Source organism: Pyricularia pennisetigena, chromosome 3 (genome assembly GCF_004337985.1).
Source record: "Pyricularia pennisetigena strain Br36 chromosome 3, whole genome shotgun sequence".
NCBI classification, from domain to species: Eukaryota; Fungi; Ascomycota; class Sordariomycetes; order Magnaporthales; family Pyriculariaceae; genus Pyricularia; species Pyricularia pennisetigena.
In genome coordinates, this window is record NC_043742.1 from 7,871,799 (window position 1) to 7,896,618 (window position 24,820).

Genomic DNA, 24,820 nt, shown 5'->3' on the forward strand with positions numbered 1-24,820 from the left:
CTTATGTTTTTATATAAAAAATGCTAAATTTGTGTTTTTTTTGTATTTTTTGCTTTATTTAATTAAATAAAATTTATAAAAAAAGAATTTATATAAAATCTACTAGCAAATTGATTAAAAAATATATCAAGTGAAAATATTTTCATTTTACCAATATTTGCGTAAATTATTTAATTTCTTAACAAATTGTTAATTTATATAAGAATATTAATAAAACTTTTATTTTAATCGATAATTGCATGCACTTTGCAGTATTGGGTTTACTAAGGTATAAAGGCTGTAAAATAAATTAAAATAGATATTGCATACCATTATTTAAAACAAGAATTAAATATAATAAAAAATTACAGATTTTATTTAATATTTTAATATCTTTCCAAATACAGTAGCTATAAAGACGCGGCTGGCATTCAAATACTCAGCAAACTCCAATAAATTCAACGCAAATTATTATATATTTTTATAATTTTTATTTATTTTTTTATACGAATATTTAATTGCATATTATGGGTACACTATTTTCTTTTACCATTATAATGCGAATATATTGCATTTACCCGCTACAAACGGCAGAATACCACAAATTATCCTTATATTAATAAAATAATTATAAGCGATATCGTAATATTTAATATATTATTAAAAATACCGTTATAAACGGCGAAATGCGACAAATTATCGTTGGTGGTACCGCTATGAACGGCGAAATGCGACAAAATGTCCTCAGACTAGAACGAGCGCGATTTTTTCGGCCAATGTCATTGGTCGAAAAGCCATGTGGCTGAAAGGTACATGGAGCGATCGGTCCCCACTGCGAAGCAGGGGGGTCTAGTCTGAGCACTGAGACTAGTGTATTGCAGGAATTGCGATTTAAAATGTCAGCGAATGGGGTTTCACCCTGTACCGGGTTTAACACCCACCTTACATTTACGAATTAGCTACTTTATACCGGGTTAAAATTCTCACCAAATTAGCAAATTAGTGCGAACCCAAAAATAGTTTATATGGAAATAAAGGTGTTTTATCAATAACGCATACAAAATAAATTTTCCGGAAAATCGTGTGCGGTACCGGAACGCTTTTTGGCGTGCGGACCCCCCTTTTAATATTGGAGTGTAAGGGAAATAAAGCAAAGTTTCCCCCAATAATAAATCAAAATTATTAATCCCAAAATTTAGTAAATAATTTAGTGCATTTAAGCCCTGTAATAACAGGCCTTTATAACGCAACTAGCACCACGCCGCACTTGGGTTAATGCCTAAACCCCTGTTAGCAACCCACATTGTTAACAAACGTTATATATATATTTATCTTAATTCATAATAGTAATGAAATATAAATCAAAATTGCAAATTGCATTTAATGTTTAAATTAGTCTCAGTGCTTAGACTAGACCCCCCTGCTTCGCAGTGGGGACCGAGCGCTCCATGTACCTTTCAGCCACATGGCTTTTCGACCAATTACATTGGCCGAAAGGATCGCTGAACCAAAGCGTTCTTTGGATGGACCCACAGGTACATTGCAAAGCCGCAATTGAGCCACGAAGTGGAGCGAAGCGAACGGAGTGGATCAATTGTGGAGCTTTGGGCCTCAGGGATGAGCCCTGAGACTATCTAAGGACATTTTGTTGCATTTCGCCGTTTATGGCGGTACGCCGGTATTACTAACGACAATTTGTCGCATTTCGCCGTTTATAACCGGTATATATATTATATTATAAAGAGGCCTTATAAACGCCCTACGACCGCACGTTAAATACAATTAGTTGCATTTTTATGCGCGCAACACACTGAACATTGGTATAATTAACACATTGTATTTAAAATATAATAGCAAAACAAAATAGTATAACCACAGTATGCAATTAAATATTTAAATAAAATATTAACTACAAATTATAAAAGTATAAAATGACCTGCGTTGGATTAATTGGAGCTTAAGGATTTTGGTATTGAAGACATTGCGTCCTTATATGTAATTTATTTGGAAAGAAATTCAAATATTTAGTTGAACTTGTATTCAATTATTATATTTAATTATTACTTTAAATAATAATATATAGTATTGACTTAAAATCATATGATAGTGCTTATACGTTGGCGGATTTAAAACTACAAAGTGCATGCAACTATCGCTTAAAACAAAGCTTTTATTAATACTTTTATATTATTTATTAATTGGTCGAAGACCTGAAAAACACACGCAAATAACTTCAAAATAAAAAGAAGTTTTAACATTACCCTTTTGTTATCAGCTTAAATATAATCGTCACTCAACCTCATCTTTGTAAATTTAATTTAATTAAATAAAGCAAAAAATAGAAAAATAAAATAAATTTAACACATCCTTTAATAAAAAGATAATATAGACGGGTATTACAAATCAGATGTCACCTTGACGTTTTTTTATATATCTCATCCAATCCCTGAAATTTTGGTTATATTATTGTGAAAATTGGTATAAATATAAAAGCGTTTCGATTGTAAATTATGTATAAAATTACATACATCTTACCTGTCCGCTTATTTAACGGCTTATATGATTCGATGTATATACCAAGTTGTATTACTATATTATATATATACGCCACCCCCCAGGTGCAAAATGCAAAAAATTTGGCTGCAAAATAAAATAATATAAAATTAATTGAATAAAGCAAAATGGATAAAAAATATATATTTAGCATCTTTTTATATAAAAGACTTCTTAAAGCGAATATTATAAATTGGTTTAAGCGTGGACGTTTGTTTATATATGGTATTCAATTCTTGTTATTTTGGTTTCATTAGCGTTAAAATTGGTGAAAATATAAACGAGTTTCCATCATAAAATATATATAAAAATGTATTTACTTTACCTATCCGCTTATCTAACGGTTTATATAATCCGGGTTAAAAACCAAAATTTGATTTAACGGTATTTATGTACATACGACCCTCCACGTGCAAAAATTATCAAATTTAGTTAAGAATTGAAAATAATATTTAAAAAAATCGAAAATCGAAAAAAAAATCGAAAAAACTCTACTGCTATGAACGGATTAAAGGCAGGTGGTATCCAGTTCGGCCGTTATAGCAAATAAAAAAATAAATTAAATCGCTGTTAATAGCGGTATTAAACGCTTTCTTTAACAATGTTTTCTTTTTTTAATGATTTACGTGGTTATGGAATAATAAGGTAATAATGGTCGAAAAAAGGCCAAAAATACCGCTATAAACGGCGCAAATCGACAAATTGTCCTTAAACCTAAACCAAAACGTTTTTCGGATGGACCCACAAATACATTGCAAAACCGCAATTGAGCTACGAAATGGAGCGAAGCGAACGGAGTGGATTAATTGTGGAGCTTTAGGCCTTAGGAATAAGCCCTGAGACTATATTTAAATATTAAATTAATAAAAGCAGGAATAATAGCCTTTCCTGCGTTTAAAGGACTATAAACACTCAAGCTTTGTAGTACACGTTACTGTATATTTTTACCATTTTTATTCATTTTTCAACTGGTTATTTAGTTGTGCACAGTGGTTATACTATTTTTTTTGCGTATACTCTATATATATATATATATATATATATATATATGTATATATTCATATATGTTAAGAACAGGCCTTATAAAGGCCCTGCGACCGCACGTTAAGTGCAGTCGGCTGCATTGCTCATGCGCGCAGCCAATTGAACAGCGGCATAATCAACAGTATATAATACGAATATAGTGCATATATCCGCTATAAACGGCGAAATGCGACAAATTGTCCTCAAACTAAAACGAGCGCGATTTTTTCGGCTAATGCAATTGGTCGAAAAGCCATATGGCTAAAAGGTACATGGAGCGCTCGGTCCCCACTGCGAAGCAGGGGATCTAGTCTGAGCACTAAGACTAGCGAAAATCGACAAGTTGTCCTTAAACCTAAATTAGAACGTTTTTTTTGGGTAAACCCATAGGTCTATTGTAGAGCCGCAATTGACCGTGATTCAATTGTGGTGCTCTAGGCTTCGCGGATAAGCCCCTGAGACTACGGGATGATACGATTCCTATTAACAAAAACGTCAACTTCTGCTTATCAAATTTTCAGATTCCAACCCATTGCGCCATTACCATCCTTTTTAGCACAATAAACTAACATACTACAATATGTTCCCTACGGGTGATAAAGGTAAGATAGTTACAAAAAGCTATCCTTCAAACGCGTCACTGTGTCTGGGTTAAAGTGTTAACTCGATGCGAATCCCTCACAACTGTGTTCAATAGGGAACATACCACTTCCTTTTCCCGCCGATAGGCTCGTTATCACACTCACAGACTCCTGGTCTACTATATGCACATTGCCTAACCAAAATCAATGTTTAGTTAAGGTCGCTTTATTGGCCTTTACGATTGTTTTTCCGTCCTCTTCCTCGGGGCAAAACATACTCCCCTGGGCACTTGTCATCATTTTTACGCGTGGCAGGCTCGGCGTTTTGAGCTATGACAGCGCCAGCGACGGCAAAAAGGATAAGGATAATTTTCTGAAATTGCATTTTAGACAAAGAAACAAAAAAAATAGGATTCTACCTTCAATATATTCGTTCAAATATGAAAATTGACGAAAAAGACTCCGGGTTAGCTATATTGGTGAGCTGAAAGACGAATGTGTATTATAATCTTTTTCGCCAGGATTTCACCCTGCATTTATATAATTCAAATAACACGAAATATTTTCATTTTGAACTAGGTACATTTTAAATATTGCTAATATATATATACCTTCTCTCCTAAGAATATTAACTTTACATGACTAATGACAAAGCTTAAAAAAGTATTACCCATTACCAAATTAGCAAACGTTTCAATAGGGTTTTACGTAGTTTCATTGTTTAAACCAGACCACCCTGCGTTTCAGCGTGGACCGAGCGCTCCAGGTACCTTATTAAACACCTAGGTTTTTCAATCAACTAAATTGGCTAGAAATATCGCCCTCGCTTTAATCTCAGGGTGTTTGGTTAATTTTCGTCGCTTACAACGGTACTATCTAATTACGAGCCCTATAGCTAGAACCAATACATCCAATAATTAGACGTGATTTAATTATTATTTTGCGGTACATTGGTAAGGTCATTTTAGTCCTTTTTTGGTTTAAACTTCAAATAGTTTCAAAGCTTGTCCCTAAAGCTTAAAATTCCAGCGATTAAAACATGGCTTAGTTCCTACTTCGTAGCCTTTTTTATACTTGTCGGCCCATTAAAACAGCTTTTCAGATCAAATCTGAAAGCTATTTGTTAATTTTTATCATTTATAGCAATGATATATAGGAATAAAAGTTATCCTTATAGGTTAAAAATCTCTTCGTAAAACGTGACTTAATTTTCCTTTCGCAATATAATTGTAGGGCCATTTATAACTTTATTTTGTCAAGGTTTTAAATAGTATCAGCGGATACCACTAAAGCCCGAACTGATACTAGCTAAACAGGGGTTAAATTTGTGGTTTAATCAATATTTATGGGGTTCTCCAAAGATAACAATTAGGGGTTTAATTTTATTTGTTTATTTTTGCGTATTTATCCCATAGCTAGGCGTAATTTAATCGCTCCAACCAAACCTAGCTTCAATGTTGCCTTTACAGCCTAAAGCTTCACAACTAAACTTAGTCTAAATATATTTTTGTAATATGTTTGCAACTTTAGCCAAAAAAAGGTTCAGTTTAAATTCAATATTTTTATTGCTTATCCTTCAAATCTCAAATTCCACAGTTAATCCACGTTCTAACTCAATTATAATTATGCAATATATTTGTCAATTTATCCAAACAAAAAAAAATGGTTTGGTTAATTTCACTAGGTTCAGTAATCTCAGGGCTTATCCCTAAAGCCCAAAGCTCCACAATTGAACCACCTGGTCTGGGAAACTAAAAGTATGATTGTAAAAATAATTACATGGGGAGCGAAAATGCCGTATCTAGGTTTTGTCTGTGTTTAACTAGTAAATATGCAGCCATCCCTGTTTCCCTTCAGGCAAATTGCATAAAGGCTGCAAGGACTAGGTCAATTCGATGTCTCCCAACTGGTATACGGGTGCATCTTCTACTGAAAAAAGATTTTGCTTACCGTATCAAAGAGACTATGCAGGGGATGGTTCTTGACATTTTATGCGGCCGGAAAACAGCGTTAGTATTGAAAAGCTTAATCCAAACAGGCTATCCAATTGTTCGAGGCTGGTTGGCCTTTGTAGCAATGACTCGTAAACAACCGTCAACTGATTGGATATCGGACTTTTGTTCGTCGCTGGGCATGGCCTTAAAACTTGCAGATTTTGTCAACAAAATAGTAATTTGACTTCAAAAAAGGGGTGGACAGTATAAGCGACGTTCCGATTATATAGTCAATGGTAGTACACCTAAATGTCTTTTGTCGGGTCTCCTTTGGTACAAATTTTGATGGTTTCTACCCTGAAAGTCCCTAATTCACTATCGACCCCTACTTAAACATATCTCTAATATTGTACGGCGCTTACCCATCGTATTCAAATACAGTCGATTCAATGGCTCAACTCGCCTCCTACGATCTTAACCGCTTGTGTTATAAATATGGCCATAAACCAGATCGAAAGCTACGTATTCCCTTTCAAAACTAACATTCCGATCGCTAAACTATTTACTTTACCACCCGCAACCTGTGAAAAAAGAAAATCACACTTGTTTCAAAACCAACAACAAGGCCTTTCTCAAACTTACCCAATTTCAAAAATGGCTCAATAATTGCAAAAAAAGCCATATTCGACACCAACAAAGAGGACCCGGGCCCGCTAAAACTCAGAAAGTCGCTTTGCTCCATCCCTGACATAAAGGTGCTCAAACGCTCTTTAGCCCTGACTGGCTGCTAACGACGGCCCTTTCGCACCGTACCCGACAACGCGTCCGGCGCCGCAGTGGTGACGGCCAAGTTGCTAGAGTCGGATTCGGGCCTCTGAACGGACGAGCTCACGTGCATCGTTGCCACCGACATTAATCCCCAGATAACAGTGTGGGTTGCGGAGTGGACGGTCCATTAGGAAAAGAGCTGGACCTGCAAAGGCGTCGTCGAGGTCACAACCTTCGGCCGCTGCCAGACGAGATGTTCTCTTGCGTCTCCAATAGCTTTGGCCTGTTGGTGAGCCGCGGCGTTAGGGAAACCCTCGCCGAAACCATCAAAGTCCTCAAATGCGGTGATCTTTCCGGGTCTACCTCCTGGGCGGGCATTTTATGGTGGGGCATCCTTGCGGTGGCAGCCGTTCACAAGTTCGTCCCCGACGCGCCCGAGACGCCAAACATCAAAAAGATATTTCCAGAAGATGACTGGTGTAGCACAGCTAGCGCAAATGCCCGGCCAGAGTCGCCCGAGTTTGTGGCCGTCGTTCCCCGAAAGGTACACCTTAGCTCCCAAAATTCCTGGGGATGACTTTGCCGAGGCAAAAGGGGCTATAACTTGGATGGTAATCGGGATAAAATGGTGTGCCGAGGATTAAGAAAAGTTTATTGACCAGATTCAGGGTGCGCTAACGAATTTTGTTAATAAATACTTTGGCAGGAGCTGGAACGTGGAAGTGACGGCAGCCATCTCTCTCGGACGCAAGTTCTGAAACTGGTTGCGACAAATAAACATTCTTTCAACATACCCGTCAATCCTATATTGCTACATACGAACATACCCACTGGAATATACGGGATCACGTCCGTTCTCCCTTAATCAAACCAGTGAGGGCCGAACTAGCACCCATGTAGGTGACCACCGGGGACTTTTTGGTGTTAAATGTTTTTTTTTTTTATTTAAAAGGATTTTGTTAATAAGACTTATCCCTTTTTGTCCAACATACCTTTCAAGATTTCGTGCACCAGATTATCCTTAAATTGGCGGGAAATGTTGTCAATTAATATAGCTTCCATGAGTATTTGCTTGTGCGTGTTCTTGGCAGTAATGCAAATGTCCGCTTTTGCTCAAAGCAAAGTTGGTTCTTTGCAAACGTTTGGTAAGGCTTTAGGCAGTAACAGTGTATGGGGCCTTTAGTGTGGGCTTGCAGCCTTCAAACAAATGGATTACAAATCATGTACAATACCGTAAGTAGTAACAAAGAATTAAAGCGGGTAGTCTGGAATGCGATTGTTTGAAGCAGCTATCAAAGAACAATTCCATTTCAACCAGCTTTTGTAGGGTTCTCTACTCTATTCAATGCCAAAAAAAAATCAAGCCCAATCGCATGACTCATTGTTTGTTTAGGACATGATCCCAAGGTGGAAGATAGCAGTCAGCAACGCAGTATCATTTCGAAAATTTGTCAGTTAGCCATATCCTCTTTTACTGCTAAATATACATAAGCTCAAAATCACTGACAGTAGGCGGAGTATACGGTGAGGTCCGAATAGATCCTAAAAATAAATAAATATGTGAAATAAGACATGGAAACCTGAGTCCATCAGACACAAAGCAGGCATACCCACGGCACAACATGAAATGCTCAAAAAGCGGCGGCGGCCACGGCATGCCGTTGTATCAGCCCAGATGTATTGTGATTTATATTTCCCTCTATTCCAAGCCATCGTGTTTGAGTCAGACCAATGCATTGATGCTACCGAAAAGGTAGGGCACAACACTTTGGTGAAGTTAACCTCGTTACGGTCTTCTGGCTTGTGTTATTGACAACGAATGCATGTTTCTTTCTATAAGCAATATTCTGTAGATAAGATAGACGAAATAGCAAGCTTCATCCACGCTCGGTTATATTTATAGGACTGTCGTAGTTATAATAGCACTAAACTTACAATAAATACTGGCCAGTAGGTTTTTTTATAAATCTTGTTGAGAAGATTGGCCAACTCGTAATATATATTAAAGCCAATAATAGTAATACTTAAAGCATGTTTATATTTGCTTTGAAATTTTCCAACCATTTTTTAATAACAGAACTATCTTCCTGCATTTTAGCAGCAAGGTAAAGCCTGACCACGGCACTAAAGTTGAAAAGTAGAAATACTATTATTACAAAAAGGGGTTTTATTTTGCCGGTACATCAAAATATCACGGGTAATTTCGTAAATTAATCGTTGCAAGTATCATTATTGCCTGAGATACTACAAGGTTAGTCTATTTTAGCTTCAATATGGAGCTACCAGTGTGCCTGGCTCCCTTTTTCAGGATAATATATAAGGCTGGAATATTCCACCGATAATGATTTAAACATCACCCCAGTTACGCATCACAATCGCACGCGCAGCCCCTGAATCACCACCGTATTCTTTGCCCCAGTGCGATAGTAATTGTTGTTCCAATAGAATCAAACAATCAATCTACTTCAAGTTACTTTTTAAACCTGTTTTTTTTCAAAGTTCAAACCTCTTTACCTTTTTATACAAAATGCATCTTCTCACTCTCTTGGCCGTAACTATTCCCCTTTTGGGAAATGTTGTTATCGCCGCAGATAACAAGCCCAATATTGAAGCTCGCTCCCCCAGCAACAATCATTATGGCAATTCAGTTGGTAGATGTCCCCCAAGAAGGGGGCATTCCGGTTACCCTCGTAGCCGCCATTCATGGTCGAATCGTAGCCATAGGGCCAGCAGCGGATACACCTACGGACCGTATTACGGCGGTGATTCCTGGGGTAACGATTGTTCCCAAGACAATGGAGGTTACGGCGGCAGTTTCGCTTCCGGAGGCGATAGCAACACTTACGGAGGCGATAGCAACACTTACGGAGGCGATAGTAACGCTTGCGGAGGCGACAGTTCCAGTTGCTGAGGTGATAGCTTTGGTTACAACAATGATGGTTAAAGCCATTCAAAGAAAACTTGATCAGGAAGCTGGTAAAAATTTCTCCAAAGTTTTCACCCTTGTTAGCTGCATGGGTCTATACGAATTATTGCAGCAATGTAGGCGTTTACGCTATCTGGGAAATTTGAAACTGCGTTCGAAGGTTTGAGGCAGAGAAGACTAAGGGTTGGTTGCAAGTTATTAAGCTCAGAAAATGACATTTTTCGGGGGCTTTTGTTATTAATAGGGGCTTTTATACATATGAGTGTATTTGAAAGATTGTTCATATAAAACATCCAGCCTACGACCATGTAACTCTTAGACACCCGTCTCGAGTTGTTATTCAAGCCAACAAGTGCAGAGTAGATAAGAGTCCATTGCTTTGGGGAAGCTGATCAACTACAAGGTTACGTGCCGGGTCCTGTCGGTTGTCTAATAGTGTAATACGTGCATCCTGTATCGATCCCTAACATATCGGAACTATAATTCAAGTTTAATCTCAAACGAGGGACAGAACCTGGCGCAGCGAAAGAGATCCTCACTTAAGAGTTGTCTTTCAATCCGTCCGAAGATAATAAGCAAGCTGTTCCCCGGGCGGAGAAAGCCCAAGTCTCCGGCCCGGTATATTCTTTCCATTACTGGCAGCAAAGGCACTCGCGACAAAAGATGTACGGGTCAGGTCCGGTCGACCCAATTATCCGAGCCCAACATTATCCCCGGCGATTGTAAATCTCGGGAGTCCTGAATAGCCATTCGGGACGGTCGTGCCCCATTGGCCGATGATATAAATAGGGAAATTGAGAAAAACAGGACCAACGGGGAACAACCCGCTTCTTTAATTTTCATAATTTTCCCCCAAAACTCGAAGCGAGTGTTTGCACGGCCTAAGGATTATGGTCGTGACAACTATTATTGACAACGCCGCGCCAGGTCGTCCCGGGCTCTGGGAAAGCTACATCAACTCGGTCTGCGTCCCAGTCACAACCGCGACCTCTTTATCCTTTTTGTCCCTTTCCATGAACAAAGCGAGCGCGGTCGGTTTGGCCCTCTGTTCTTGACAAACAACAACCAGCGGGCTACTTGTGGCAAGACGTGGAAAGATTTGGATCAAGGACATGGTCGAACCCGGGCGAGCTTTGCTGCAAGATTCGACTGGGAGCCGTGGCGGCGAGGCCGTGAGCTATCGGGCCGGAAATGGTCACATTAGTTCCGCTGCGTTAGCACAGCACCCTGTATTGAGAAAATACGGGGTCCCACCTGGTATAAAGGAGGTTATGCGACTCGTGAATTTGTGCGCAATGGATTCGCCGGTCCCCCCCTTGCGTATGCATGAAAATTCGGAGGTGACCGCTTATGCGATGAATCGGGTCCGCATTTGTTGGTTATATTCAAGCGGCTTTGCCCGCATAATGCGACTATTGATATTATCGCAACAAATATCTTGGGGAACAAGCAGGCCTTGTTATTGTTTCATTTCAGAATCGGCACGCACAGTATACTGCCGCAAGCGGGCTCTTACCGCCCATATATCCGGCTTTAAATGTTTAATTGATCACACAACAAAGGGAACAAAAGACAAGGAAGGCCAAAGGGCGAGAAAAAACCTCCTATTCGGTTATGCCGCTGGGATTCAAGTGTGGTAATCGCAACGATTAGGCAGATCAAAACGTTAAAAAAAAACAAATCGAATCTGAAAAGGGCACAACTTGACAGATAAGGTTTAAGAAACGCAGTAACAATTACATCATAGGTTCATGATCCTCCGGATACAAATCTTAAATCCGGGACCGAATTATGAAAATAGCGGTTATTCTGCGGCCTCCTATGCATTCCCATGCAAAAGCAAAAACACTGGGTTGAGAACCCTAAATAGGCATGGCATAGGCCTTCCTATTTCAAACATCAAGACTGATACTTGTGTCCAGGCGATTGGCATATTTTATATGAAATATTGACACCTTTAAGGTGGGCGGTACTCGGAGGGTTTTAGCTATTAATGCTTATAGACATTCTGGCGTGCCACCGGCACCAAGGGATACAAAAGCAGTAAACTCAAGTGCCAAAAAATCCAAGGTCTATCGAAGTTAGATGCTAGAGTATCCTACCTTCTGGAGGGAAGCATCGTTGGAGTGACAGAAAACAATAACTGCCACCAAGGACGGCACCACAGTGGCTGCAGACACAAGTGGCTCAAGGAGATAAATTCGGACAAGGACGCATACATAATGCGTACATAAAGACATGATCAATGGCGAAAGCCAGAAACAATGGAAGAAAATAAAAGAATCAAAGGGGTTCATAACACAGCCCACAGCTGTTGGCGCCTCGCGCAGCTCACATGCGAGGTTAACTCGGGCAGCTTAAAGCATTCCTAGTACGTCTTTACAGCCGCTTTTTTCGAGGCATGGCCATCGCCTGCTTTCGGCAAATCATGGAAACCAAACTTGAACCCTTGGGGCAGAGTTCAGCACAGTTGCGGCCATATCTGATCCCAGGAGACTCGAGGATTTGGCTTCCCCGAGTGTCATATCCAAAGAAAGACCCGGCTTAAATATTCCCATGCAGAGGTATAAAGAAATGAGGACCAGGAAGTTACCGTTCATACAACAACTTGCGCATCTGCACCAGCTTCGCGGACGTGAGGAGAGGGAAAGACGCGGTCTTGGCCGGGTCCCATCTCGGCCAGCGACGCCGTCCGCACCAACGGCGCACCCGCCTTCTTGTCGACCTATCAGTACTACCTGAGGTTCTGAGTGTGCTTTGTCAGGGCGGCGTGCTCCGGGTGGATGTTCCAGCTGTTGGGGATGCTGCGGCGGACCATGGGGACTATTTCGCGGGTGCTGCTGGCGTGTTTGAGGGTATTCGGCCTCGCTGGTGAAGAACCTGCCCAAGAAGTGGGAGAAGGAGGTGGTTAGCTCCTTGCTGGCTGGGAAAGTGGCTTTCGTGGTGATCTCAGTCTTTGCCACACTGAGCAGGAAAGCGAGAGCATTTCGTTCTAGATTGTTGGTCATGATGAACATGGACTGGAAGACAAGTGGCCGGATGGAAGTTTTAGTCAAGGAAGAATGTGAAGATTCTGGGTTGTGTTGGATCCGGTTGAGGTGATGGGACACGGACTCTGGAAGGTAAAAGAAAAGTATGAAAGTGATAGAGTGGAAAGGCAGGTCCTGAAAACTTTTTGAAACAAATATGTGGGAATCAAAATCAAAAGCTAGAAAAGGTGAGGGTAAACTGAAAAAAAAGGAGCCTCTAGGCGAACAGAAACTAACCAACCTCGCAGGCTGGCTTCACTCCCTTTTCTCTCTTAAATTCTTAACAGTGGCGGCATCGTGGCTGGCTTGATATTGGGTTGAATTTGTCCAAGCAACATCTCGTCACCAAGATATCACCCTCGCAGTGCTAGCTTTTCCTTGATGACATATGGAAACTCTGGCTTGGAATATGGACACCTATATAAGCTAGACCACTTGAATTACTGTCCCTGCTCTATGTTGTTGTTAGTTTCAGTGGAGCAATATATACACGACTCCTTTGAGTTAACTTCGCTCAAGACTGCCAACTCTTGCTTGTTTTCATTTTGACTCCTTCATTCTTAACAAAACTGGCTACTTATAGCAGGACAATATGAGGCAAGATTGAAAAAAGTAATTCACGCATGCCATGTCAAGTGCATTGTCGTTTCTACCCCCTTAATGAAGGTGTGGTACACATGCGCCGACGCTTCAGCAGACTTTATATTTCTATCTCCAGCCACGGTAGTTTTATTGGCAAGATGGCCGAGTTGGTTATGGCGTAGGATTAAGGCGGTTCCGACCTTCAGTCCTCTTCCTATGGAGAAATCCGCGTGGGTTCAAGTCCCACTCTTGTCATGATTTTTGGTGGTGTTCTTTTTGTCACCGCCTCGGATTGGGTGTTTTTGTTCCGTGCGGATATCGGTTCGCTGTCAGGGCCCCTGAATGGGCATTTGCCCGGCCCACAGCAATTTCGGGGCTCCAATTTCGGGGCTCAATCAATACCTTCGGCTGGAGTTCAGTATGCATGAAACTCCATTTTGATCCGACTGTTTCTCCCTCCATTTGAAATTTATTTCGTTCTTGTTTCCAGTTCCTTTGATACCATACAGTCGCCCGATATATCAGACTCATGCAGACCAGACCGGACGATGTTTTTCTGGAGTCCTCCTCCGTCCCTTTGGCAGCATCGGAACTCCAAATCAATCGGCCCTTCTCCTCTATCCAGACACCGATGACCCCTTGGCAATTTTGCCCCGACGATGTTCTCCGCATAAACCCATCGCTAGAGATAGGGGCCAAGAGGCAAACATGCGGGGTCGGCCGGAGACAAAAAAGGAATTAAGTAAAGCTTCAGGGGTACTATCGATTTGGTAATGTCCCATCAGACGGAGAGTTCTCCAGTTTCCAAGCCTTGCAGGGAGAACATGCCAACCTTCACGACTCATTCGCAGCTTTGTGGATCCTTTATACCACAGTAGGGTGTGATTGCACAAGGACAAACGGTAAATGGCGCTTCCGTCTGACCCGTCCGATAGCCATTTTGTTTTGGACACAGCTGCTTAGGATGGGATGACGTGGACCGCCTCTGGTGCCAGTCAGCACCTTGCATCTATAAAAAAGTGACGTCGTGCCGGTTTTGAGGTTTCACTTTGACCGTTGGCAGCTTCAGCTCCTCAGCCCGCCCGATATTTGTTCACCGTCTAGAACAGAATAAGTCTTTCGTCGGTATAACACACGTCAAGATGAGGGCCGACAGCATCATGCAGGCGCTTGCGGGCACCTACATGCTCCTGAACACGAGCACGTGAGTCTGCCTGCTACCCATTTCCAAGCGATCGCGACAACTCCCCTCCCAAGCAATGCTGACCACAAGCTCCAGAACCCTGAACGGCGTCCCCGTCCCCGACGAGGCTTACGGCTCCAACCCTTCGGGCCAGCTCATCTACACGGCGTCGGGCTTCATGTCGGCCACCATCACATCCACCGACCCCGAGGACCGACCAGCAAACCTGACGTTCCCTCCCGCGGCGGGCCAGTCCGACGCCGACTGGGCCAACGTCGCCAAGCACTCTCTCTGCTACGCCGGGCCCTTCTCCATCAACGAGGCCGTGCCCCTGACCGCGACGTCGGGTGGCGTGTTCCACGGCCCGCTCACAGTCGCCCACGTGCCGTCGTGGGTGGGCAGGAGGCAGGAGCGCAACTTTACGACGTACGAGAACGGAACGCTGCTGCTCATCTCGTCGAGGAGGGATGGCGGGAACGAGGGGAGGCTGTGGTGGAAGAGGATCGACTAGGTGTTTTGGGGGGAAAAGGAAGGGGTTGGATGATGTGGGCGATGTGGATCAAAACTGACCATGTTGATTGATGACTTGCACATGCACGCATGCGATTGTTTCAATGTACTTATTGTCGTTTTTGATCATCTATAAACAGCGACTTTTTTTTTTTTCTTTTTTTTTCTTCTTTTTGCCTGCCAACCCAGCAAACGTCTGCGGAGGATTTCACTGCTGGACTGGCGGCGCGGCCTTGATGTTCGCAATAAACTGATCCACCATCTCTCCCGTGGTCACCTGCTCGAACCTGTGGAAACCAAGCTCGTACGGGAACCGCTCCTCCTCTGTCGTCAAGACAAGCAAGCCATTAGCAATCATCAACAACACCACCGCTGTCCACCAGAGGGGCAAAAACTCACGAAAAATAACCTTCAACCACTCGCGGTTCGCGCCGCCGTTGACACCCCCACCGGTGCCAAACGTATAAACGGCCGTCTCGATGTCCACGACGGCCTGCGCAAGCGCGCCAAAGACGTGCTCCGGGTTGGTGGCCTTGGACTCGGCGATGCGGGCCTCCAGTGCCGCCTTGGCCTGCGACAGCGAGATATAGGGGTCCGGGAAGTGCGTGAGCGTCTGGGCCCAGATGGACTGTTCGAGCTTGATGGCGGGGCCAAAGTATGAATCGTTGCGGCTTAGGCTGGCGTCGTGCTCAAAGACTGTTTTGGGGTTAGTATTTGTTTTTTTTCTTTTTTTTTTCTTTTTTCTTTTTTTTTCTTCTCCTCTATACAATCATCGGTGGTAACCTACGGTTGTGCACGTTGAGGTCGTCCATGTGAAAGGTGCTCGGGTGTCCCGTCGTCGACGTCGTCTGCCCCAGGGTGACGGCCGCGAGCAGGGCCGACGACTCAAAGTTGAGGGCGGCCTTGAAGCCGTCAAAGATTTGCTGGTGCGACACGTTGAAGCCATCGCGCGGAAGGAAGCCGTGGTTGGAAGCCGTGTTGAGAAAGGGGCAGGGGCTGCGGCCTATGGAGGCGTCGTGTCAGCAGGTCAATGCAGGACGGCGATATATTTCAGGAAAATATATAAAACAGACGTACGATCGTTCGGCCCGGGTGCCTGCCACTGGTTGCTGTCTCGAGAGACCACCAATCCAAGAGCTTGGACGGGCAGTAGGGCAGCGACAAGGGTGCGGAGGAGCATTTTGGCGGTTGAATGAACGAGCGGAGATGTCTGTCCAGAGGCTGAAGATCAGGGATGCAGCATATATCGAAGCTGGGGAGCTGGGGCAATATAGCTCCCAGAGCTCCTCAAGAGAAGCAACAGGACCCGAGTGCCAAGACTGGTGGTACAAAAATCTCACCCGGTCCTATTACTGCAACATTGACGCTTCCAAGAGCTCAGCTCCAGGGTTCTGCTTGCTTTTTAACGCACGCCTTACGTACTCCCCAAATTTACACACTTACCGCATCGGGAAGGTCAGTATGCAGAACCGTCGGGTGGTTACAAGGTTCCCGTCTTGGCGGAGGTGTGTCTGCAAATCGCGATTTATGGATTAGTCAAACTGCAGTGCGGTGTGCAAGTGCTGATTTGCCGGAAGAAGATCCGGGGGGCCGAGTTGCCTTGTGGGCATGCATACCATCAGCTCTAGACCTAGGCAGCGAGTCCTTTGTGCTCGGCGCCGCGTTAACGTTGCAGAGGAGTTATATCCTAGCAAGATCACCGACCCAGTAGTTTTTCTTTCCCACGTCAGACAGCCTTCACGGTGGTCACAAAAGGCCTGCCGAAGGTGGTCGATTCAATGCCGGTCGGTCCAACTACTCGCCGACTGATATGAAGTGGTGACAGTAATACGGCTCGTGTTCCATCGGGAAGAATTTACCTTGTTGCGTCTTTGTTGTCTGCAGCTTGGTAGTATCAAAGGCTTGTCTAGAACAAACAACAAATTCTTATCACACGGATGGTTGCATTTGCAAAATTCCCTGGGCGTTTACCACTCCGAGCCACTGTTTTGAAAAAAAAAAAAAAAAAAAAAGCCTTGAACAAAGCCCAAGGTCACCCAAGACTATGGTGCAGTGCTAAGGATACTGAACTGTTAAAATACTGACTGCCTGTTTATCATTTAGAAGAGCTGTAATTGGACTGAGCTTAATATTAAAATCCGTAAAGAATAGGTTGAATGTTGTTTATTGACACTCCAAGGTTAAGCGTCGTATGCCGAGTTGGAACAAAACAAGGTCCCAGTTGCCTGCGATTGGATTGGGGTGAAAAATCTTGTCCCTTTGTGCCACCTACACTGCCTGTCAGGAGTCGTCCTAGGTGTATGGGCAACAACATGATTCTTGGCAGCTATGATCTCCCTGTCTGGTCAATGGTCTGTCAGTGCAACTGATGAGTTTGTGCTGGGTGATAACAGCAAACTGGCTTCTACCTCTTGGTTCCATCCTCAACCAGATGGTCGGACCTCCATCCCTCGAGTATCGTCAAGTAAACAGGCCCATTCTTACATGGGAGCCGCAATGTCTCTGGTATTTCTTGATCTGTCTTGGAATAGTTGTTGATACTGAAAACTTGGAGTGGAAGAGCGGTGACCAAGGCACCAATTGGCCCGGAAAAGCTGGCAAACAACAGGGTGGATAAGAATTGAGCTTGTAAACGTGAACTTGAGAATCTGAAAATATTTACATGTTGCATTTGCTTTCGAGGCTATCATGTTAAAATTCATTCTCAATCATAATCCGTCACTACTGATTCCAGTCTCTGCTTTCTTATTCTGCGAACAGAGCAGTGTGGCCGGTTGGGCGGACCAATAAATGATGAGTAGCAGTAACTCTAAAAATCACCAACCTTATCAAAACGTTACCTCATCCGTCGCATCTCTAACCTTTTGAATGGCCTTGTTCAATTCTTGTCCGTCCTTAGCCCCAACTGCAACATCAGCAAGGCTGGAAACCTTGCCCTCGGCGTCCCTATCCTCATACCAACTAACTATCAACATGTTGCCAGCCTCAAATTCGTCCCTGAACAGATCCATAAACTCATCTCTCGTCTTCTTGGTGCTGATCGAGAACGAAGACGCGCTCTGCATTCCCCTCTGCTCGAAATGACTTCGCAGCAGCGGCAGGCATAGCGATCCCGACGTTCGGACGTTGAGGTCCACAATGTGAAAGTGGGAAAAGTCGGTCTCATCGTTCCCAGAAGCGTGGCACTTGTGCGAGTGCGGTGCAGTCTCCAGCACGTCTGCGCCGGCGGGTCCCACGTATCCGTGCTGCCTCAGCCACCGCGCAATCACCCGCACCAGTGGTGTAAACTTGGCCTTCAGCTCGTCCTGGCGGTCGTATCTGATGGTGCTGCCGATCCACGCCGTGCCGTCGACGACCTGCTCCGACGTTGCCAGGAAGATAGGGTTCGTCTCCTCGTCCTCGGTCACGAAAAACGTCACCCCGTAGTCGCCCACAGGCTCGGCCACCATGTCCGACAGTAGAATGGTCCCGGGCTTGAGGTGGTGGTTGGAACTCGTGACTGACGACAGCAGCCTCCGCAGGACTCCCCCCTTGAACTCGCCGAGCAGCTTCTCCCGTTCCTCCTCCGTGTTGATCATCCATGTGCCCGCACCCCCAAAGGTCTGCTGGTTCTTGAGCACAAACGGCAGCTTCCTGTCGCGGACGGCGTCGTACACTCTCCTGCTCTGCTCCTCGACCCACTTGGCCCTCTCCCCCTCGCACAACGCCGGCACTTCGAACCCGGCCGTGGCCTGTTGGCATTCTCGGCAGCACAGGCGCGCCTCGCCGCCGTGGCCCTCCAGCTCGATCGCCTCGCACACGGGCGTCGGCAACCCGGACTGCGCCAGCGCCGCCTTGGAGTTGAGGAACCAGTGCACATCTGCAGGGACCACCAGAGGCAGGCCCTCGAGCCCGTCCAGCATCAGCTTGCAGGCAAACAGGTCAATGGCGAGCTCTTGGACAGGTATCTCGGCAGGCCCCGGGCAAAAGATGAGCTCGGGCCTCTGCGCCTCGTCCAGCACGGCGACCGTCCTCTCCGTCTCGGTCCTGTCCTGCTTCTTCTGGGAGTCGGTCTCGTCGAGGTTGAACATGACCACGGGCCCGCCGCCGGCGATAAAGGCGTCGCGCTGAGGGATCAAGGACAGGTACTTGACGGCCAGGGTGCGGCGGGCCGCGGGGGAGGTGTCGCGCTCATCGTCGGCGGCGTTGAAAGGGCTGTCCTGGTACAGATACTTTCTGTTGCGGGGGAATTTGGAGGTCAGGGCGATGCCCGAGTTCGTGCCGCACAGAACCTGAGCGACGCGTTTGTTGGCAAGAGACGGGGAGGCGCGGCGGTAGAGGTCGGTAAGGGTCGTATCGAGCTTGACTGTCGGGAGTTTAGGTGGCGGCATGGTGAGTGAGTACCTGCTTGTTAGCTTGTGATTTTGCGGATAGTCGGGTTAGCAGGTAGAAACAATCAAGCGTTAGCGAGGGGGGGGGGGCGGGCACTTGCGCCGTCAAATTGGTGGCTTTTGCTCATCTTTTCTTGTACTGCTGCCGCCGAGAATTGTCTCGGCATTGGCAACGCGGCGTGATCCAAATCATGACGTCAATGGCTAGCGTCGCGTATCACCGGCTCACCGTTGCTTCTTAGCAAAACGAAGCCTCTTGACGAGGATAAAACAACAACCCCCAAAATGAGATAGAAGCAAAGAGAACAAGAATGTCGCAGAAAGAGCACACAATACGGCTGCCTGGGCTGACAATTCATTCATGTAAATGTTGCCGAGCTGTCATTTCATGCAAACAAAAGACAGAATTCGTTCGTGTAATTGAAGCGCACCCATGATGGTTCCGTTATGGACAAAGATCGTTCTAGGCATTTCGAATGTTCCAGATAAAACACTACTCTAGAAAAGGCCTATGAAATTCTTCACACTTAGTCTATACGTCTGGCTGTCCTCCATGTCAGGCTCATGTCAATTTTGAAACAGGCAATCCGCCCAGTTGTCGTGTTTAGAAGCACAAAATGAAGGGCCATGCCTGATTGCTACATTAGAACAGTGCAAAACGCAAACGTCCACCACACAACTTTCCCTATTTCTTGTTCGTGAGGAGCCATCTTCAGAGGACGACCGTCAACTAAAATAACCGAGCAACTAGCAACAACCGTCTCCCGTGGAAGCCGTTGTTGGGAAAGTAGAAAATTAGGACAGTGGCTGTTTCCCCCGAAACACATCTAGTACTCGAGACAAGTGCAAGATGATATGCGGATATTCAGAGCGTATCAGCTTGTAAAAACACCGACTTGAATGGTTGACTACATACGCTAATACTGGCGAAACATAACGAAAATGCCACCAACGCCCTTGTCCCATGCTCAACATTTTACTCCTTGCAGCCTTTTACAACCCTGAGCCAAACCGATCGTGTCCCACCTTCAGTCACACCTATCCCATCACCCCTAGTCACCGGCAGGTGCGCTGAGCGTACCAGAGCCTAGAGGCGTCCAAGACTTCTCTTTCCCTTCCCTCTCCGACTCCTTTTGCTCTGTGCGTCTCTCAGCCACCTGCTCGACGGCTTGCAGGACCGCTGGTGATGTTGACCGAGCGGGGCCCGACGCGGCTGTAGCTGGTGCGTCGTCCTGTGCGGGCCGCAATTTGGCCGACTTGCGCAGCGGTGACGGTGGCTCGGGCCCTCGGGTGGGCGCAGACTGCCGAGGAGGCAGCTCAGGGAACATCTGGGAGGCTGACAAGGGAGACAATGGTGGTGTTGTGGATGGTGAGAGACGTGGTGGTGATGGTGGCAATACCGCTTCCGTGGCAGCAGCACCGGATAGGGGAGAAGGCGCACTTGCGGCGGCATTGCTCCCGTCCCGCTCGTCCTGGTTGGCGTACTGAGCCTTGGTGCCCCAAAGCCAGACAAGAGTCAGCAAGACATGGGTTTGTGGTCTGGCAAACCCGTATACTGCGACCAAGAACTTACGGCGACGTCTGAAAGTTCTCCTGGCTGCTGCTCGGGGCCTGGCGAGCGCCAAGCATCCGGCTCGACGTAAACGGGCGCCCACTCGCCGGCGTAGTCGAGGGTCCAGCGCAGAGGCTCAGGGCGAGGGGGCAGGTTGGCGCGCTGTCTGATCCTGTACTCTTCCCAGCATTGGTTGCAGCGGCAGCGGTCTGCGTTCGTCCAGCCGGGGAACTTTAGAGACATCTTTGGGGGTCTTTTTGTCTCGAGGTTTGCGTGGCTTGTTGGTGTGGTGGTGCTTGAGCCTGGAAGACATGTTGGGAAAATCGAATGAGATTTTGTTTGAAGTGGCCGACATCGGATTTTATAGTGACAAACAGGTGCAGGATAGACTTTCCTGCAACCTTTCTTTTTGTTTGTTTGTGATACGGAAGGATGTCCTGGTGGTTGGCCAGGAGCTTGCAGAGTGCTTGCATTTTGTAATGTGAGGTTGACCAGCAACTTGAAAGCTAAAATAGACGTGGCAAAGACATGTGAATATTATATTCATGGATTCTTTCTATGTTTTGCAGACTGTTGGAGATATTGCTTTGGGTGTTTTACGACAAAAAAAAAAGAAAAACTTTTTTTGACCAAGTGACAAGAACCATCCTCGTCAAGGCCAAATGTGCCTGTTTGTCTTGATATATGGCATTGCCTGTTTATGATAGCCACAGCTAGCGCGCATACAAGAGATCAGACTTCTTCACTTGGAAAGAGCTTAATAGAAGGTAAACAGAGGTGTGTGGCAAGTGTTGCCAGATCAACCACAATGTGAATAAACGAAAAAAAAAAAAAAAAAAAAAAAAAAAAGATGTAGGTTCTCAAATGCCATGTGGTAAGAACAAATGGTCAACACACTGGAATGATTTTTACGATCTACAGATACCAGCATACCTGCCCCAGTATGATAACGTCTCTCGATACTGCGCTGATCAAAAGGCAGGTACTGATACCCGACTGCCGAAATGTAAGGCGCAAGGAAGTGATTGAATGCTGCTTTTTCCTGAGTGTTGGAATGCATCAGGGTCCCTCACTTTCTGTATAGAGACATTCTTTCTATTACTTGCTAGGCTCGGCAGTCTAGTACCCTTCCCACCAAGATCCAACTTAAAGAAGCAGCCAAATCTTCTGAGCATTCGAGCGTTTGGAGCTCTTCACAGCAGTATCAGACCGTCGCACCTGAAGCATTAGACTAGACCTTGAAAGACTTGAACCAATCGATTGCCGCTATGCACCAGTGCGGCCTTTTCAAGGTAGCATGTGTGCCTTGAACGCTTACAATTTCCATGCCAGGACGTGCATGAAAGGGCACGTACAAGGACGACGCAGATATCAGGCACCCATTCAGGAGTTGCTTGGCCCAGTCCAACTGTGGTTTGGCAGCCAGCGCCTGCACGGATCCTTACGCCTCACCTTGGTAATTCTGCTCCCCACTGAAGTAAGTTATCAATCGTCTGTGGCAGGTCACATCAGACAGAAATCCACTTCCCTCATAAACTGATTTGAAATGTAGAGTCGGAGCGGAGCATGCATTTTGCTTAATTAGATAATTGTCCCTAGTCTAGGTACATATCAATTACACCCTTTTAATCATGGACAAGACTGGATTTTCGACAGCAATGCCAGACGTGCAGTCACTGGTACAAAACTATAGCAGTGGTTGCTACGATAGTATATCATATGATCACCAGCCCAACCCATCAGTACAGCTTTGCGCTGCGTTCGATGCGAGATCGCTTCCTCTTGCTCTTCTCACACTTGGTGCCGTTGGTCAAGGCCTCGACCACGCCGTCGTAGGCAGGGTGCTTGGAAAAGTCATCAAACCACAAGAGCGCAGCGCCCTCTCCCGGGAACACATAAGGAACCCAGCTGAAGGGGTCGTACAGGTCCCAGATGGTGACGCCGACGCAGGCCTTGGTCTGGACACAAGCACCGACGGACTTTGATAACATTAGTACAGATTTCAATATTTGACAATCAAGACCAAAGCACAGAACATAAAAACACTCACGCTCTTGTACACCTGCTTCTGCTGCTCCAGGTTCGTCTCGTTTGCCGGGAGCTGCAGGCGGACATCAAGCTCCGTATAGGCAACCTCGACACCGTCGTCGGCGTACGACTCGATGACGGCGATCTGCTGGTCCAAGCTGGGCGCGTTGTGGGCGATGAGGTGGGCCTGCAGACCGACGCCGTCAATCTTGATACCTGCGTCCTTGAGCATCTTGACGATCCTCTTGGTTCCCCGGCTCTTGGGCCCGACCGACTCGATGTTGTAGTCGTTGTAGTAGAGCTTGGCTCCGGGGTCGGCCTTGGCCGCCTCGGTAAAGGCCAGCTTGATGTACTCCTCGCCCAGGACGCGGTAGAAGACGGACTCGCGGTACGTGCCGTCCTCGTTGAGCGCCTCGTTGACCACGTCCCAGTGCGCGCAGCGGCCGCGCCAGTGGGCGGCCACGGTGCTGACGTGCCGCACGATGGCGGCCCGCATGGTCTCGGGCGTCCAGTCCGTCTTGGCCTCGACCCAGGGGGCGAGCTGCGAGTGCCAGACCAGCGCGTGGCAGCGCAGGATCTGGGAGTTGTTGGCGGCCACGGCTGAGATGATCTCGCCCTCGGTGAAGTTGAAGATGCCGGGGTAGGGCTCGACGAATAGCCACTGTGAATTTGTGGTTAGCGGGGGATTGTGAGGGGTCGGGGATGACAGAGGAATTTGTTGTTTCGAGTGGAGGATTTCATGGCGCTGGTGGGAGCTTTTTTTTTTTTTTTTTTTTTCAAGTACCTTTTGACCGTTCGTTGGAGTCGTCTGGCCAAACTCCTCCCGCAGGACGGCTTCGTATTGAGGGTAGGCTGCGTTCAGACCTGCTCGCTCTCTCTGACCAGGGGCATCAGTAGCGGCGCCAAAGTACTGGAGACCGGCCTCAAGAGCGAGCTCGTGCAGAGTGGCGGCGGCAGAGGCCGCGAGGAGCGGGACGACCGAGGCGAAACGCATGTTGATGGGTGGCAGACGTGTCAAAGACGGGCAGTGAAGCTGTCTGTGCGGTGGTCGAGAACCTCAAGTGCTTCTTCGAGGATGAGGAGGGGGAACAGAGTTGATAAACCTCTGGAGGGTATATGCAGGTCATCCATTTTGTTGGTAATTCCCCCAATTCTTCCGGCTTGGGCTTGTAGTGCTGGGGTAGACCCAGCCGAAATGACGGCCAGTTGTACATGACGTCGTATACGCGAAGGCGACGCGAGGGCGGCCGGTTGAATAACGCACATCCGTGGTTGGCCACGACACGTGCTGACCGTTCTCTTGGACTTCTGGGCTGTTTGTCGCCCGACATGCTAGCAGCGGAAAAACTCGATGACGGGACGACTCACCGCTGGAAATCGACCTCGACGGTTTGAACACCCAAGCGTACCCAGAGTCGAATTGACCAATGGGAAATACATCGGTTAATGTGGACGGGAATACAACTCTGGCTGTGCCTGCAACCCCCGCCTGCAATCCCCGCAAGTGTGGAGAGGATTCTTGGGGAAGCCAACACATCTTGGCATACAAAGCTGAAAAGATCTTTGGTATCGCATTTTCCCGGCTTGGGGAGGAGAAGCTGGGGTGAGATCGGGTATCAAGACCAGCCGGTTGACATTTACCCGAGATGGTCTTGGCTAGATGGGGAAATGATTCAGGTACGCAAGGGCGGCTGGGCAACTAGCAGTGGCGTTGCAGAAGTGGACATGACACAGAAGTGGGCACCCCAAAGTCGTGTTTTAATCTTTTAGAACAATTGAGCCAACGATTGAACAAAGACCAG

General features: G+C 46.1%; 8 protein-coding genes across 8 annotated transcripts; 3 read left to right on the forward strand and 5 right to left on the reverse strand.

The window, feature by feature from the left end:
* Positions 1-7,091: 7,091 nt before the first annotated feature.
* On the forward strand, positions 7,092-7,415 carry PpBr36_03888 (uncharacterized protein; the record flags this gene model as incomplete). Its single annotated transcript, XM_029891057.1, has 1 exon — positions 7,092-7,415. One exon carries the CDS (start codon positions 7,092-7,094, stop codon positions 7,413-7,415), a length of 324 nt encoding a protein of 107 aa, XP_029752831.1.
* A 4,613-nt stretch (positions 7,416-12,028) lies between these two features.
* Positions 12,029-12,639, forward strand: PpBr36_03889 (uncharacterized protein; the record flags this gene model as incomplete). The annotated part of the gene is made up of 2 exons (XM_029891058.1): positions 12,029-12,135; positions 12,390-12,639. The coding sequence occupies 2 exons, from the start codon at positions 12,029-12,031 to the stop codon at positions 12,637-12,639; spliced, it is 357 nt and encodes a 118-aa protein (XP_029752830.1).
* PpBr36_03890 (uncharacterized protein) lies at positions 12,361-12,772 on the reverse strand (the record flags this gene model as incomplete). The annotated part of the gene is given in 2 exon segments (XM_029891059.1): positions 12,361-12,489; positions 12,503-12,772. 2 exon segments carry the CDS (start codon positions 12,770-12,772, stop codon positions 12,361-12,363), a joined length of 399 nt encoding a protein of 132 aa, XP_029753656.1.
* A 1,745-nt stretch (positions 12,773-14,517) lies between these two features.
* PpBr36_03891 (uncharacterized protein) lies at positions 14,518-15,069 on the forward strand (the record flags this gene model as incomplete). The annotated part of the gene is made up of 2 exons (XM_029891060.1): positions 14,518-14,579; positions 14,655-15,069. The coding sequence occupies 2 exons, from the start codon at positions 14,518-14,520 to the stop codon at positions 15,067-15,069; spliced, it is 477 nt and encodes a 158-aa protein (XP_029753657.1).
* Positions 15,070-15,276: 207 nt separating this feature from the next.
* PpBr36_03892 (uncharacterized protein) lies at positions 15,277-16,248 on the reverse strand (the record flags this gene model as incomplete). The annotated part of the gene is made up of 3 exons (XM_029891061.1): positions 15,277-15,764; positions 15,856-16,071; positions 16,146-16,248. The coding sequence occupies 3 exons, from the start codon at positions 16,246-16,248 to the stop codon at positions 15,277-15,279; spliced, it is 807 nt and encodes a 268-aa protein (XP_029753658.1).
* A 1,648-nt stretch (positions 16,249-17,896) lies between these two features.
* Positions 17,897-19,438, reverse strand: PpBr36_03893 (uncharacterized protein; the record flags this gene model as incomplete). The annotated part of the gene is made up of 1 exon (XM_029891062.1): positions 17,897-19,438. One exon carries the CDS (start codon positions 19,436-19,438, stop codon positions 17,897-17,899), a length of 1,542 nt encoding a protein of 513 aa, XP_029753659.1.
* A 1,052-nt stretch (positions 19,439-20,490) lies between these two features.
* Positions 20,491-21,233, reverse strand: PpBr36_03894 (uncharacterized protein; the record flags this gene model as incomplete). The annotated part of the gene is made up of 2 exons (XM_029891063.1): positions 20,491-20,928; positions 21,012-21,233. 2 exons carry the CDS (start codon positions 21,231-21,233, stop codon positions 20,491-20,493), a joined length of 660 nt encoding a protein of 219 aa, XP_029753660.1.
* Positions 21,234-22,729: 1,496 nt separating this feature from the next.
* PpBr36_03895 (uncharacterized protein) lies at positions 22,730-24,012 on the reverse strand (the record flags this gene model as incomplete). The annotated part of the gene is made up of 3 exons (XM_029891064.1): positions 22,730-22,969; positions 23,041-23,679; positions 23,803-24,012. 3 exons carry the CDS (start codon positions 24,010-24,012, stop codon positions 22,730-22,732), a joined length of 1,089 nt encoding a protein of 362 aa, XP_029753661.1.
* Between the last annotated feature and the right edge of the window lie 808 nt (positions 24,013-24,820).